Below are 13,040 nucleotides of genomic sequence, written 5' to 3' on the forward strand. Positions count from 1 at the left end.
GGATATCTCAAAGGAACTAGGGTTATAGCCCTGTTTTTTCCGCTTAGGTCGGCTAAATGTAATTTTTGATGTATATATACATTTTCAAAAGTTTAGTTGTAATATTTTGGGATCCCATATCTGTATGGAACTTCTTAAATAAAAGTCAACATTTATTTTTACCAAAATTTTTAACCCTAACCATTGACATTAACCTTAGTTGCACATTTTAAACCAAATGACTTGGTTAGCAAGTCTGACACAATTTAAAGTATACAGTGTAATGGTCCTGGATTAGGAGAACGTTACACTAGGCATCGTGACTTTGGGGATTCATTGCAGCAGCAACAACAACCGCAGTAGCACGTATGGTCAGTTTGTGAGTTCGTCGCATCAGTAGCAGCAGAGGTATGGTCAGTTAGAGAGTTTATTGGATCAGTCTCCATCGGCACAGCCACAGACTCGACAATTTGTGGACTCGTTTGGATCATCTTCGCAACAATCTCCACAAGTTTATTACATTTCACCACTAGCACCACAGTTTGCTTCACCACCATTGTCGCGCTCAAATATTGGTGAAGATATTGACGTGAATGTTAATGAATATTTCTCGCCTGGTTGGCCTGATCCAACAATAATAATTTGTTTACGTTTTTTTAATTAAATTGAGACAATTGATATTTTATAATGTTTATTTTATGATTAGTTTATATGTAATTAAATTAATACAATTGATATTTTTATTATGTTAATTTTATGATTAGTATATATGTAATTTTGTTTGATGAATATTAATTGTGTTATTAATAATTAATTTTAATTTATGTTCAATTTTATTATCTTTAAATAATTATTATATATTTATTTATTATTAAATAAAGTCAAACGAATTATTTTATTTTAATATTTTTTTGAAAATAAATTATTAATTAATTACCGACGGATTAATAGGGGCGGGACCCGCTGATATTAAATTAGTCAAACACGATGTTGACTACTTTGTATAATGGCAGAGTCTGCCTCTAATAATTCGCCGATATTAATATATTAGAGCACTCCCAATAGATGCTCTACTCCATCCTTTAAAATACCTCCAAAAAACACACATTTTTCTATTTTACCTATAAGTTTTACATTATATCATACATCAGCATCTCTATATATTTCTCTACATCATTTAAATATTATATCTTTATACATATTTTATTAATTAAAGTAAAATAAAATAATTGAAAAAGAAAATAGAAATAGTAAATATATATACTAAATGGGAGAGAGAAAGCTTATAAAGAAAAATAATAATATTAAAATATTATATTAAGGAAATGTAAATGTAAATGTAGATTAATTGGAGTTTGTGCATACCCGTTATAAATATATGTATAAAGGAGCTGATGGAAGATGTTTTTGTGAGTTTTAGCTAAATATTATAGAGAAAGTGTATTACAAAATACACTACCAAAATATTTTTTTTTATATTACCTCAAACTTTTACATTATACCATATATCACCTTCTCTATTTTTTCTCTACATCATTTAAATATTATATTTTTTTAAGAAATAAAATAATTAAATATAATAGTATTACACTAATATATATATAAAAGTTTATAAAAAAATAATAAAATATTTATAACTTGATGAATAGTGTTTCACTACATATAGAGAAATATTATTCATTTCACTCATTGGAAGACTATTTAACAATTTATTCTATATATTATAAAGAATTAGACATTTTACCTCCTCCATTGAGAGTGCTCGTACCGACGGCGTGTCAGTCCGCCGGTAATAACTATAATTACCAACTATTTAATACCGGCGGATTATGACCAGCGAGGTTCCGCCGGTAATAACCATTACCAGCAGAATCCAATATTATTAGGCTCCACCGGTAATAACGTGTTTTGTTGTTGTGAATTAAAATTGAAAAAAATGATTATCCAAAATTAATTTTTAATTATTTGGGTTATTAAATGTTATATTTTAGAAAATTTTGAGATTTTTCTCGTAAAAAAATCTATTTTGGATATTAAAACACTACATTTTAACAACTTTAACTATTTTTCCCGTAAAAAAAAATTATGCATAAAAGTGTAATATTTTAAAAATATTCAATATTTTAGTTGCTAATTACTATTTAAAATATTGATAGGGAAAACAATTATTACATCAGAATTAGATAAAAAGAAGTTTATTTTTTTAATCTAAATATGGAAAGTATGAGTTGGATTATTTTTTGCAACAAGGATTCCTTCAAATATTAAATCATAAATTTCTACTTATGCATAAATATATACTTTCAGGTTCTAGCTAATTAAGTTATAACTCAAGACAAATTATGTTACTGGTTCAAAAATATCAAAATTAAAATATGTGGAAGTCAATACTCATTGATACCGTAGGACACCCTAGATGCCATATATCAATGCTGATATATTGCATCAATGATAAAGCTTGAAGGAAAGAACTTTATCACACTTCAAGTATGCGTAAGAAAAGTTTCGAAACACCTCACTCGATCAACAAAAGAGAAACATTTTATAAACACTATAGACTATAACCAAGATGATCAAAGAAGAGAATTACTAGTAAAGTAAGCAAAATATTGAAGCTAAAAATATATTCATAAAGCTAATATATTTTAATTGATTAAAATAATAAAAAAGAAAAGGAAAAAATAAAGAAGACGGACCCAAGTTTCTGAAGTGAGTGTCTGATGAGTTAGCCAGGACATTAGCATGGCAACATTTGCATATTCTTGTCCAAAGAAGAGAACTTGAATCTTCAGAGGTCCCACCATTTTGTCTATTTCCATAATCATCATCCTTTTTCCCTCAAAAGATAAGGTTTTCCACCGTACCAGATCCCGAATTTCCACCACCCAAACTCACCTCATTTTACCTCCATTCCAAGTTTCCTTTTTTATTTTCTATTCTGTCATTAAATAAAATTACACTCTATATACTATCAATTTCAACATTTTTTTTAAAAGTGACAACTAATAAATGAATAAAATTGTTTAACTTTATTGCATTTATGTAATGAGTATTTTCTTATTTCATGAAACGTAAGTGGAAGTAGACATCAGTGCTACACGTAATGCAAACATTTTGTTTTTTTTTTTAATTTATAAAACAAATATTTTGTTTAAATCATTCATAAATATAAATAAAGCGTTTTCTTAGCTAGGTTTCACATTTTTATTAATTTTAGATACGCTAATGTCTTTAGACATATTCTAAAATAAAAGCAACGAATATACATACAATACGAAATAAATTTAAATATATGTACATATATATATATATATATTAATAATACGCATTTATTATTCTATAGTACATACACACACACTTATATATATACATTTTTATCAAAGTCTTATCTTCTAACTTCACTATTTCTATAAATCCATACATTTCTTGTTTGAGCATTCCCATATTGATAGATTAAATCTACCAAAGTTGATATACACGCACCATCCCAAGCTAACCACTACACTAGCCATCACCGCCATTATGAGCGTAAAAGACTGCGGCAACCACCATGACGGGCGGAAAAAACTCATCCGCCGCCTCATCATGGCCATCGCCGGCCTAATAATCCTCCTCTCTCTCGTCGTCTTTCTCGTTTGGGCCATACTACACCCGGAAAAACCCGGTTTTATCCTCCAAGACGTGACCATCTACAACTTTACCACCACTACCGTCCCGCCCTATATCCTAACCACCGTTACTCAGCTTACCATATCCTCCAAAAACCCTAACGACCGAATCGGAATCTACTACCAAAAGCTTGACGTCTGCGTCACCTACCGAGCACAGCAGATAACGGTGGCGACACTCCTCCCACCAAGTTACCAAGGCCACCACGACGTCGCCGTTTGGTCGCCGTTAGTTTACGGAAACGCCGTCCCAATCTCGCCGTTTCTTCAACAGGTGCTCAGCCAGGATCTTAACGTTGGGTCAATGCTTGTTAACGTTAAGATTGGCGGAAGAGTGAAGTGGAAGGTGGGGACCTGGGTCTCCGGCCGGTACCGGTTGGACGTCAACTGTCCGGCTTATCTCCGATTCGGGAACCCCACCGGAGTCTACCCTGTGGGTCCCGCCGTCAAGCTTCAGTTGCTGCAGCGATGCCACGTGGAAACTGCTCTTGGTTCTTGAATCTCTCTAAGTTAATTAATTATTATAATTTTTCTTTGATTAATTCATGTTTGTTTATTTTCTTTTCTTTTTAAGAAAATAAGAGAGTAATAAATATACAGATTATTTTCTTGTTGATTTTATTTAGCTATGGAAGATTAGATCATTTTAATAAATTGTGTTATATATTATATGGCTACTGTTTCTGTCACGAGTACTGACTTTAATTATGTGTGTCAGTATAAATAATTGTGTGATTAAATATTGGTTGGTTCCGTACTAGAAATATAGGTTTTTACTTCGGTTTTTATAGTGAGCATACAAAAAAAGCGAAGTAAAAATCTTTTCAAACTCTTTTACTTCACTTTTCAAATTGGCGCTCTGAAAAAAATTACTTACTACTTCGTTTTTTTTAAAAATCGAAGTGAAAAATTCATAGTGGAGAGGGCCGTGTTTGTTTGCACAAACCCTTATATTATGTTTAGAGATAGTAAAAATGCAAAAAACTGGCAAAACCAAACGCAACCCTTGTGCACTTTTAACTTCGGTTTTTAGGTAAAAACCGAAGTAGAAAGTGCACCTTCCACTTCGGTTTTTACCTAAAAACCGAAGTTAAAAGTGCACAAGGCATATGACTTATGGACCTTTAACTTCGGTTTTTTGGTAAAAACTGAAGTGGAAAGTCCACTTTCTACTTCGGTTTTTACCAAAAACCGAAGTTAAAAGTGCTTTATAATCCCTTCCCTAGACCCGAACGGTCATCTTCTCAAACCTTCTCTACCCTCTGTGCAAAAAAAACCCCCCAAAACCTCCATTAACCACCGTGAGCCAACACCCATTTTGATTCTCCAAACCTTTTTTTTTTTTTTCTTTATTTCTTGCAACATTTCTACCCTATAAACCGAAATATAGTCCAAAAATCTTTTTTTTTTTTTTTTTAGAGAAAAAAAAGCATTTGCCCGTAGGTATTTTCTGCATTTGAAAGTGGTGTTTCTTGCTGGATTTTGACCGGATTTTTGTCATTGCAAGGGGATTTTGAGCTTCAAAACAGGTATAGATTACTAAAATGTGGTTTTGATGATAATTTTTTAATTTTCTATGTTTTTTTTTATTTTTTTTATTATTCCGAATTTAAAATTAATATAATTAATATTTTATTAATTTTTATAATTATTTGTTTATTTTGTTAGTTTAAATAATGTGATAAAAATTAGGTTTATTATAAATATATATATATATATATATGCATATTAGTTAATTTTAGAAATTTTGACAATAGATAATTTTTTTTTTTAAATATTTGAAAAAAAATAAATAGCTTGAAGATGATCAAAGTGTTGTTCATTAGTTTCATTAACTAGTTTGATTTTTTTTATTTATTGGTTTGATAATTAATTATGTAGTTTACTAATTATGTAATGTTTTAGTAGGGTCGTTGATTGAGTGGTGAACTTTGTTGTTCATTTCGGGTGCATTGAAGATTAATATTGAAGGTTAGTTATTTTTTTATTTATATTACTATAAGATTTATGTATAAAGATAAGACTAATGTAATCATGCATATTAGATTTAGTGAAAGTTATGTTTGAAATTAGTGAAGTAGGCTCTGGGAAATTTGCGTGCTGTGGTGATATAAGGATGGATTGATTTATACTTGATTATTTTGTTTGTTTGTGTTGTTGTTATAGGAAATTTTGAAATTGCGGTATGCTATAGAAACAGAGGATACTCTGCCGAATTTTTAAAAAAAATTATAAGACTAGAACATAATAATGATAGATTCATCTATGCTTGATTATTGTGTTTGTTTTAAATGGTTTTATAGGTAATTTTTAAATTACGGTATGCTATAGAAACAGAGGATACTCTGCCGAATTTTTAAAAAAATTTATAAGACTAGAACCGAATAATGATGGATTCATATATGCTTGATTATTGTGTTTGTTTGTATTGATTTTATAGGTAATTATGAAATTACGGTATGCTATAGAAACAGAGGATACTCTGTCGATTTTTTTAAAAAATTTATAAGACTAGAACCTAATATAAGTTTTTTTCTAACTTATTAGGAATTGAATATTGTTATTAGTATGGATAAATCATGGATGCTTGAGAGGAGAGAAACATCACAATTTCAAGATGGATTCAACAAACTTTTAGAGTTTTGCCTAAAGAATTGTAGTGATCCACAAAAAATTCGTTGTCCTTGTATCGATTGTGGTAATGGAGTAAAGGGGAATATTACCATGATAAAGGATCATGTATTTTGTTGGGGATTTGATATGAGTTATAGTAAATGGTATTGGCATGGAGAATTATTAAATGATGACCCATATCCATTAGGTAGGCGAGATGTAGATGATTTTGAGAGTAATGATTTTGATGATCATCCTATAGAATTGCTTGATGAAGCACAAGAAGAGTTTTTTCATAATCCAGAAAAATTTGATAGTATGGTTAGAGATGCAGACAGACAGTTGTTCAGTGGTTGCAATAAACTAAGATTACCCACAATGGTTAAATTTTATAACATAAAAGCAAAAAATGGAGTTAGTGATAAGTGTTTCAGTCAATTTTTAGTTGCTTTCAAGGAGATTTTGCCGCTAGAAAATTGTTTTCCGGAGTCTACATATGAAGTAAAGAAAACATTAAGTTTGATAGGGTTGAAGTATGAGAAGATTCATGCATGTCCGAATGATTGTATTTTATATCGTAAGGAGTATGCAGACATGGACGCTTGCCCAGAATGTGGTTTATCACGGTACAAACCTAACAAAAGTAAAGAGATTAGGAAACTTATTCCTCAGAAAGTGCTATGGTACTTACCTTTGATTTCGCGGCTAAAGCGATTATATCGAAGTGCAGAACACTCTAAGAACTTAATATGGCACGAGACTGGACGAGTGAAAGATGGTAAACTCCGGCATCCTGCAGATTCACAGGCCTGGAAGAAGGTAGATTATATCAATCCAGAATTCAAAAATGAACCAAGACATCTTTGTCTTGGTTTAGCTGCTGATGGAGTAAACCCGCATAGATCTCTTAGTAGTAGGCATAGTTCATGGCCTGTCTTCCTGGTTATGTACAATCTTCCTCCTTGGTTGGTGATGAAAAGGAAGTTCATGATGCTTTCATTAATGATTTCAGGCTCAAAACAACCAAGACATGATATCGATGTTTACTTGGCACCATTAATTGATGATTTGAAAGCGTTGTATTTAATGGTGTTGAGGCATATGATGGTTTTAAAAAAGAAGTGTTTAATTTGAAAGCAGTGTTGTTATGGACTGTTAATGATTTTCCAGCATATGGTAACCTATCAGGTTTAAGCACAAAAGGTTACCAAGCTTGTCCAATTTGTTGCACCAACACAAGGGCCCGTCGCTTGTCAAATGGACGCAAAATGTGTTATATGGGTCATAGACGATATTTGCATTTAAGTCATCCTGACAGAAATAAAAAAAAAACATTTGACGGTACTGTGGAACGAGACATTGCTCCTTTGCCATTGTCAGGTGAGCAAATTCTTAAGGAAGTAGAAAAAGTTGACTTTAGGTATGGGAAGAAGAATAAAAACAAAAAAGTCAATGGATGTTTTCAAAGAAAATCAATTTTCTTTCAACTTCCTTACTGGAAAGATTTACTCGTTAGACATTGCTTGGATGTCATGCACATAGAAAAAAATGTATGTGAAAGTATAATCGGTACATTACTTGATATCCCAGGTAAAACCAAAGATGGTTTGTCTAGTCGTTTAGATCTTGTTGAAATGGGTATAAGACACCGCTTGGCACCTGAAGAAAAAGGGGCTCGCACATATTTGCCTCCTGCTTGTTTTACATTGTCTAAAGAAGAGAAGCAAGTCGTATGTCAATCATTGGCAGGGATGAAAGTGCCTGATGGTTACTCATCGAATGTTCGAAACTTGGTGTCTATGGAAGATTTGAAGTTAATTGGAATGAAATCACATGATTGTCATATATTAATGCAACAATTACTTCCAATTGCCATTCGGTCAGTTTTACCAAAAAGAGTTAGAGATAGTGTGACAAGTGTGTGCATCTTCTTTAATCAACTATGCGGAAAAGAATTGGAAATGAAGAAGTTGAATGCATTGCATGATGAAATAGTTGAAACTTTATGCAAGCTTGAAAAATATTTTCCACCATCATTTTTTGACATCATGATACATTTGATGGTCCATTTAGTAAGAGAAGCCAAGTTGTGTGGGCCAGTTTGGGCGAGATGGATGTATCCATTTGAAAGGAATATGAAGGTGTTGAAAGGATATGTACGTAATCACCATCGCCCTGAAGCTTGTATGGTTGAGTGTTATTTAGCTGAAGAAGCTGTGGAATTTTGTTCAGAGTACATGGTTGGAATCGACACAATCGGAATTAGCAAACCACGGAATAACTCGGATGGAGTTGATAGAAGATTACGAGGGAAAGGAACAGTAGTGACCATATCTCGTGCAGAACTAGATCAAGCTCATTTAGTTGTGTTGGAAAACAATCCCGAAGTTCAACCATATATAACGTAAGTTATAGATTTAATAAACATTATGCTCATTTTTATGTATAATTGAAGTTTTAATATGTTGTACTTTGTATTGTAGTGAGCACATGGAGTTATTACAATCAATGATTCCCAACAAGGTTAAAAATAAACAGAAATGGATTATAGATGAGCATAATAAAACATTTAGTCGATGGTTGAAAAATATTATTCTAGCAAGGTTGGGAGAAGAAAACCATGGAGTGTCGACAGAGTTAAAACACATATCATTTGGACCAAGTGTTCATGTAATAAAGCACAATGCTTACATTGCTGGAGGAAAAATATTTCACACAAAGTCACGAGATGATGCTCGAATGGTTCAAAATAGTGGAGTAAGTATTGTGGCAGAAGCAGTGCATTTCGTTAGTGCAAAAGACAATAATCCAGTTGCTGGTACTATGGCATATTATGGGGTTGTTGAAGAAATATGGGAGCTTGATTATTCCTTATTTCAAATTCCTCTGCTCAAGTGTTCTTGGGTGGACAACAATGTTGGGGTTAGAATTGATGAACTTGGATTCACTTTGGTTGATTTAAGTAAGAAAGGTCACAAGAATGATCCTTTCATCATGGCTACCCAAGCAAAACAAGTGTTTTACATAACTGATCCTGTTGATGATAAATGGTCAGTTGTTTTACGAACCCCGAAAAGGCAGTTTATAGAAGATGAAAAAGACGAAGAAAACGATGATTTGTTCCATGACAATTTTATTGTTGGACAACCAATACATGAGCAAGTTGAGAAAATCCATGATTTCCATGAAGATGATGATGATGATGGGGAATACATTAGAAATGATATTAGAGACGGAATATGGGTAGATTGTGGATCAACCAAGAAAAGAAAAAAGAAAAGAAAATGTGTCCAGTGAGTAATGTATTCATTTTTATGTTAAATATGTATTTATTTATGTCATAATTGTAACGTTAATTCTTGTTTATGTGCAGATGACAATTTCTGAAGGGGAGAACACACCAAATAGGCGAGGCCCAACAAAGAAGAACAATATCAATAATAAAAAAGCTAAGGGAATAAAGAGAAATATTCAGTTTAATGATAAAGTTCAACCTATAGGGAAAGCATATAGTGAGATGCAATCGTACCTTGGATGTTGTATGTTGTAGAAAACTGAACTAGGTGTGGCAGATGTAGAACGGTACCAAGTATGGATAAGAGCACGAGAAAAGAGGAAGGTTCTTGTCACAGATTTGGACAAACAAATTGAAGCAAGAATTGTAAGTGGTTTCAAGCAAGTATTTTAAAGTAATTTAGGAATGATAAAATTCTTATAAGTCACTAATATAAGTGACCACTGGTTTGTTCCACAGAATGAGCTGAAAGAAAAAGTTAGTAGTGGAGAAATCATTGCAAAGGGTCGGAATGACATATTAACGCAAGCTTTAGGGACACCTAAGCACCCAGGGCGTGTTAGAGCACTTGGGTATGATATTATTTTTTATTTGTTGCATTTAACTTAATTCTATAATATTTTAGTTTTAAAATAAATTTGGTTGATTATTGTAGATAGTTTGCGAAGATTTCGTCCGTCTTTGGAAGAAAACCAAAAATAGCAACAGAAATGGCTGATGTTGTTAGTAAGAAAGATGCAGAAATTGCGAGGCTCAGAGCAGAACTTAAAGCTTTAGAGGAGGAAAAAGCTAAACAAGCAGGTGGGATAGATGATATGGATGAACACGACAATGATGACGAGCAGAGCGACGAAGAATACCACACACCATACATGCGGGATGACACACCGTACATGCAGGATGTGTTACTTTGTTCGGATAATATTCATAATGTGGTGGCAGAGGGTGTTATCATTGATGGGGTGGGTCCACTGACTATTCATGGTGTTCAACTGACAGACGAATACGCGAGGGTGCGAGTCACCAAAATGTTACAAGAGGATGCTAAAATCCCATGTTCTGTTGGGGAGATACACTATGTTCGAGATACTTATGACACATTCCTTCCTTGGCCAAAAGATTTAATTATGACTGACCAGGTATAAACGAATTCTTTAATTTGTTGAAGCTGCTGGATGCTTTGGAAAATTCAAAGCTGCTGCTCTCTATAACAGTTTAATTCCTCAACCTCAGGTGTGCCCCTACTATAAAGCTGTTTGGCACTCATTGAATGTTCCTAAGCACTGATTCATGCTGTGGCAAATAGTGAATTCCCAGCTTCTTACCAGGGACAATTTGGTTCGTTTTCATCTTGATTTGATCACTTTGGATTGCCCTGTCTGTGGTATCAGCCCAGAATCTCATGATCATCTGTTCTACAGATGCAGTTTATCTTCTCAAATTGTTGACCAGATTTTTGATTGGTTAGGAGTGGCTGCTTGGCCTAAAGATTTCAGAGGTTGGGTTAACTGGATGAGCATGAGGATGACCGGTTTGGTGCACTGCATCAGGGTCACTGTCCTGGCAGCTGTCAACTACTATATTTGGCTTAATAGGAATCAATGCCTGTTTGAAGGTTGTTCCAGGTTGAGTTTACATATTGTAAATGATATTAAAACTGTAGTGAAGTATAGATTTCATACTGTTATACATAGGAACCATAGTAGACTTGAGAGAAATTTGGTGATGAGATTGATTTTGTAATCAGTTTGTCAGATTTGTTGAGCTCCTTTTTAGAAGTTTGGAGTTTGTAGGTTGGATTTGTTCAGTTGATTAATGAAGTCTTCATTCTTCTTGATAAAAAAAAAAATATTTGTTGGTCCAGTATTTTAATATTATTTTTACTTGATGTTGCGTAGGGTCCTCTAAGAAAGAAACCTCCTATGTCAAAAAGTTCATCCAAGGATATGTCAAAACCTCCTATGACTAGCCCGCATCTGTCATCAGCTGGGTCTCACGTCAATCCAGAAAACACTCTGACCGAAGGCCAACCATTTGCCGATCACATCATGAATCGCATCCATGTTAGCCTTCAATTTATGGTGAGAGAATTTTGCAGAGTTAAGGGAATAAACTCAGTCGCCTCCATTCCAGTGGACCCAACATTCATGAATCGCGAGTCAATATTCCTAACTTCAGAGGATGTGGAACAAGTTTCTACCTTGCATATGATTGGAGGCTCAGCAATGATATTCGGATTAAGGTATCCCTTAAACTAATTCTTTGGAATGATAGGAATTTAGAATCAGTTATGACTACTGCTCTGTGATCTGTTGAAAATTTTCATAGACATTGAATGTTTACAGGTTTGGGAAGTCCTATTTATAGGGGAAACTCTGCCGAAAATTTTCAAAATATTTAACACTAAAGAAAATTTTGCAGATGCATTTGGGAGTCCCTATTTCCAAATCAGCGTGTCTATTACAAGTTTTATGACATTGAACGTCTTAGCATTAATAATGTTAACGATGTAGAGCGATCAACCATTGACTTGGCGAATTGGTTGATGACCATGGATAGAGTTGGTCAACTTTACTTTATACCTTGGAACATACGGTAAGAAATAGTTTAATTTTCTTATTTGATTAGTCATATATTAAAAATTTAATTATTTTACTTAACATACGCTTCTTATTTTAGGGAACATTGGATGTTGGTGATTGCTATGCCAAAAGGAAAAATCGTGTTCTTAGATCCATTGAAATCACACAAACATCCAGAAGAAATTGATTCAATGATAATGAGGTAAGTTTTAAATTTTTTAAAATATTTCTTAATATGCAACAAATATTACATGTTACTACATTTTAATAACGTTTGTTAATTTTCTTTTTAAATAGTGCATATTATAGAGCTTCTTCCAATGCATTACTCGGCAATCCCACAAAGATATTCAATGTTACATGTCCAAGACAACCACAAAGTCATGAATGTGGTTTTTATGTCTTGAAGTACATTAGAGATCTTGTACGGGCATCAAATGCAATGACTACCCTAAAAGAAAAAGTAAGTTCATTTTTTATAATTTATTTGCTATCGATAATCTATGAAATTAATTTATATTTATTAATTTTACAGTTTGGTGGGAAGACGCAATATTGTGAGATTGCAGACCTCTTGCCAATCCAACACGAATGGTTAGGCAAATTGATGACATACATTTATCAGTAAGCCTATTTTTGTTTAGTTGTAAGTTTTGTCTTTTGTAAATGTATTAATGTTAAGGCTAGTTATCTTACTTAAGTACTTGTATTTTATATGCTTATGTACAACATTTTTAATTAATAAAAGTTATCATATTTTCATTCAAAAAAAATTCTTAACCAATTTCAATTGTAAAAATATATATAATTGTAATATCATATAATTAAATTGTTGAAAAATAATTAGGCCAAAAAAAAAAATTAATTAGATCAATTAAATAAAATTAGGCCAAAATATATATA

At 32.7% G+C, this 13,040-nt stretch overlaps 2 protein-coding genes across 12 annotated transcripts; both read left to right on the forward strand.

The window, feature by feature from the left end:
• The first annotated feature begins 3,365 nt into the window (after nucleotides 1–3,365).
• LOC133788919 (NDR1/HIN1-like protein 1) lies at nucleotides 3,366–4,268 on the forward strand. Its single transcript, XM_062226581.1, has one exon. It carries the CDS (start codon nucleotides 3,502–3,504, stop codon nucleotides 4,144–4,146), a length of 645 nt encoding a protein of 214 aa, XP_062082565.1. The 5' UTR covers nucleotides 3,366–3,501; the 3' UTR covers nucleotides 4,147–4,268.
• Nucleotides 4,269–4,479: 211 nt separating this feature from the next.
• Nucleotides 4,480–12,911, forward strand: LOC133788917 (ubiquitin-like-specific protease 1). 11 transcript variants are annotated; one of them, XM_062226576.1, is made up of 11 exons: nucleotides 4,480–5,176; nucleotides 5,553–5,618; nucleotides 9,634–9,921; nucleotides 10,015–10,127; nucleotides 10,211–10,694; nucleotides 10,789–11,180; nucleotides 11,454–11,797; nucleotides 11,977–12,150; nucleotides 12,235–12,339; nucleotides 12,435–12,600; nucleotides 12,673–12,911. In XM_062226576.1, the coding sequence occupies exons 7-11, from the start codon at nucleotides 11,478–11,480 to the stop codon at nucleotides 12,763–12,765; spliced, it is 858 nt and encodes a 285-aa protein (XP_062082560.1). In that variant the 5' UTR covers nucleotides 4,480–5,176; nucleotides 5,553–5,618; nucleotides 9,634–9,921; nucleotides 10,015–10,127; nucleotides 10,211–10,694; nucleotides 10,789–11,180; nucleotides 11,454–11,477; the 3' UTR covers nucleotides 12,766–12,911. The 11 variants fall into 10 exon arrangements, 5 of the variants coding, with proteins under 5 accessions (XP_062082560.1, XP_062082559.1, XP_062082561.1 ...); XM_062226575.1 differs by having other exon boundaries at nucleotides 5,556–5,618; XM_062226577.1 differs by having other exon boundaries at nucleotides 5,556–5,618; nucleotides 10,789–11,170.
• Nucleotides 12,912–13,040: the final 129 nt, after the last annotated feature.

Source organism: Humulus lupulus, chromosome 7, assembly GCF_963169125.1.
Source record: "Humulus lupulus chromosome 7, drHumLupu1.1, whole genome shotgun sequence".
Taxonomy (NCBI): domain Eukaryota; kingdom Viridiplantae; phylum Streptophyta; class Magnoliopsida; order Rosales; family Cannabaceae; genus Humulus; species Humulus lupulus.

Excerpts from the sequence above, each read along its gene's own strand:
- LOC133788919 (XM_062226581.1), top strand. The coding sequence starts at position 3,502 with ATGAGCGTAAAAGACTGCGGCAACCACCATGACGGGCGGAAAAAACTC.
- LOC133788917 (XM_062226576.1), top strand. The coding sequence starts at position 11,478 with ATGTCAAAAAGTTCATCCAAGGATATGTCAAAACCTCCTATGACTAGC. Across the intron at positions 12,340-12,434 it reads ATTGATTCAATGATAATGAG|TGCATATTATAGAGCTTCTT; the intron begins GTAAGTTTTAAA and ends CTTTTTAAATAG. Across the intron at positions 12,601-12,672 it reads TGACTACCCTAAAAGAAAAA|TTTGGTGGGAAGACGCAATA; the intron begins GTAAGTTCATTT and ends TTAATTTTACAG.